This window comes from Squalius cephalus (genome assembly GCF_949319135.1).
Source record: "Squalius cephalus genome assembly, chromosome: 4".
NCBI classification, from domain to species: Eukaryota; Metazoa; Chordata; class Actinopteri; order Cypriniformes; family Leuciscidae; genus Squalius; species Squalius cephalus.
In genome coordinates, this window is record NC_137125.1 from 54,739,402 (window position 1) to 54,741,901 (window position 2,500).

The following is a 2,500-nucleotide window of genomic DNA, read 5'->3' on the forward strand; positions in this document are numbered from 1 at the left end:
CTATGCACTCCAACATATTAAAGTACAAGTATCCACTATTCAGATTAACAAAACACAAAATAATGTCAACTCTGACATCCCAGCGCTACAATTTATAAGGAGCGATTGTTACTTACATATGTTATATGTATCTTAATGTATGAAGGAGTGATGTTTATATGTTTAATCTGTTGTTTTGAAGATGTTTTTGTTGTGTCAAGCCTCCAGTTTGAATATTTGAACTCGCGCCTACTCGCGCATCAGGAACCCCATCAGCGCCTCTAGCGGTCAGGAGGAGAAGCACTCTGAACACGCGCTCACTGTGGTTTTAAAATGTACAGTTATTTTACTTTTTATTTATTCATAAAAAACCACAAACATTCATTCTTTAAGATTGATTACTGTTAAAGAAGAGAGATAAAAAAGAAATAATTGAATTTTCAGTGATTTATTCAGGATGTGACGTCTTCAGAGACCCGTATGTACGTGACGTGTCTCAATCCCGGAATTCAGCAGCGCAGGAACTCTCGAGCTGCGGGCAGATTGATTCATCATAAACATCTCACAAACAACACAATAAATGTGAGTAATACTGTAGATTAAACTATAATATGTTAAAGCATCAGTTACACGAGCAGCAGTTTTGATTCTCACGTCGCTTGATCATAATATGACGGTCATGTTGTGTGTTGCACTTCAGGAAAATATTCATGCGATGTCTTTTAAATACCATTTCATTATCATTATAAATCAGTATGTAATCTTTCGGCACCGAAATTGCACTATAACGTACATGCGGTTGCAATTTTTTTTTTTAAATTATACATATTTTTCCCTTCATAGTTATACTAGTGTTTAGCAGTCGAGTTCAAGTAGTAAAAACTCATTCATTTTGTTATTCGATGGTATTTGCTTCTGCTAAAGACATCAGCCCGCATTATTTCAGCTTATTTAAAAAAAAAAAAAATCGTATTTAACAGAATTCCCTGTGGAAAAACTACATTACCCATGATGCTGTACAGAAAATCACACCAATCAGAGAGTCGAAAAAAGCAACACGCTCCAAAACAGCCCCGCCCACTCCGACAACGCATTTAAATCTCCCAACGCTCTCAAAATACTTAGACATTTGTATGTATATGTGCAATAAATGTAAAATATATGGCTTATATAGATATAACCAACAGTAGTTTTATATTTATACATCGTTCGTAATTTGATTGTTGTTCGCGATGCTTCATGGGATTGTAGTTCTTTCCCTCATTAAAGCCGTTAAATCTGAATTTTTTTTTTTAAATACTTTTTTTGCTTCAAGTCAAAGTTTGTAGTGTTGTGATTCACCTCGTAGCTGATTTTTTTGGGAGAAATGAATGGAAAAAATAACTTCTAGAAAAAGTGGGCAGCTCTATTGTGCTATACCTGATGCTCTAATGAAGGTAATACCATAGTACAGTAGCACAGTGGTGTGTAACGTAAGGCATGTTGTGTTTCAGCGAGATGGTGACTGACGTACAGCTGGCCATATTCGCCAACATGCTGGGCGTCTCGCTGTTCCTGCTGGTGGTTCTGTATCACTATGTGGCGGTGAACAACCCGAAGAAACTGGAGTGAGCCTGAGAGGTGAGCACACACACACACACACACACACACACACACACACACACCTGATCATGTCTGATGGGAGACTGACGTTTGCTCTTGCAGGATGTGAAAGGCCCCGGAGAACGAGGAGAACCGGAGGATGATCCAGCCTGTAAATCTGCGTTTTGTATGGAAATCATGGGAATAAATTGTCAAAGTGCGAGAGGATTTGTGTGTGTGTGTTTTTCCTGATGAGAATAACGAAGTCTGCGTTTCTTTCGTAAATACACATCTAAGTTTATTGCTTTCTAGAGTTCACAGAGAAATGCATTAATGCTCAGTATCCCACACTGAGGTTGATCAGGTTTCTGAACTGTGAGAAGCAACACAATCCTATGCAAAATAAAATCATCATTTGTCAATTACAAAACGAAGCCACACACACTTAAAAAGGGTTTCCTTAGAAACACAACACATGTGCAGTGTTTGTGTTTATGGACGGTTAAAACAGCTGCAGCACTGCTGAATGCTGGGAAAGCACCACATCTCAGCCACCGTTAAACATGAGGAGCTTCTGATGACCCTTCAGAGATGCTCAGGTCGGCAAAGATCTGTTGAGATGAAAGTATTAAAGTGTTCATGCACACGGGAATGACCGATCACAACACACTGCTCCAGCCGACCAATCAGAGCACAGTGTGCTTTTCAGAAGGAGGGGCTTCATAGAGACAGGAAGTAAACAGAGCATTACTGACAGACTGGGAAGAGAGGAGCCGCAACAATGGAGAATATGAGGAGAATAATCAACATTCAAGCAGGAAAACCTGTTCTAGTAGAGCCTGGAACTTTGTAAACCTTTCCCTTCAGGACTGTGTGTGTATCGTGTGTGTGTGTGTGTTACCTGTTTGTGTGTTTAGCGTCTCCAGAGCTCTTCAGCAGA

The 2,500-nt window shown here is 39.4% G+C and overlaps 3 protein-coding genes and 1 long non-coding RNA gene across 5 annotated transcripts in view; 1 reads left to right on the forward strand and 3 right to left on the reverse strand.

The window, feature by feature from the left end:
* The window catches only part of gen1 (GEN1 Holliday junction 5' flap endonuclease), an 18,435-nt gene extending 18,159 nt beyond the window's left edge, over window positions 1-276 (reverse strand). The window contains exon 1 of the mRNA XM_079870135.1: window positions 117-276. The gene's annotated coding sequence lies outside the window, so the exon portion shown is untranslated. The remainder of the gene's footprint in view (window positions 1-116) is intronic.
* The window catches only part of LOC307158029, a 399,912-nt gene that overhangs the window by 78,246 nt on the left and 319,166 nt on the right, over window positions 1-2,500 (reverse strand). The gene's annotated exons all lie outside the window — the stretch shown is intronic.
* ost4 (oligosaccharyltransferase complex subunit 4 (non-catalytic)) lies at window positions 447-1,788 on the forward strand. Of its 2 annotated transcripts, XM_079870158.1 has the most exons (3): window positions 447-561; window positions 1,477-1,599; window positions 1,684-1,788. In XM_079870158.1, exons 1-2 carry the CDS (start codon window positions 460-462, stop codon window positions 1,588-1,590), a joined length of 216 nt encoding a protein of 71 aa, XP_079726284.1. In that variant the 5' UTR covers window positions 447-459; the 3' UTR covers window positions 1,591-1,599; window positions 1,684-1,788. The 2 variants fall into 2 exon arrangements, with proteins under 2 accessions (XP_079726284.1, XP_079726285.1); XM_079870159.1 differs by lacking the exon at window positions 447-561 and having other exon boundaries at window positions 1,473-1,599.
* Window positions 1,845-2,500, reverse strand: part of agbl5 (AGBL carboxypeptidase 5) — a 20,219-nt gene continuing 19,563 nt past the window's right edge. Inside the window, exons 15-16 of the mRNA XM_079870133.1 lie at window positions 2,462-2,500; window positions 1,845-2,171 (exon numbers count right to left, since the gene is read on the reverse strand). The exon at window positions 2,462-2,500 is cut by the window's right edge and continues 43 nt beyond it. Of these exons, the coding sequence (XP_079726259.1) occupies window positions 2,156-2,171; window positions 2,462-2,500 (55 nt within the window). The 3' untranslated portion in view covers window positions 1,845-2,155. The remainder of the gene's footprint in view (window positions 2,172-2,461) is intronic.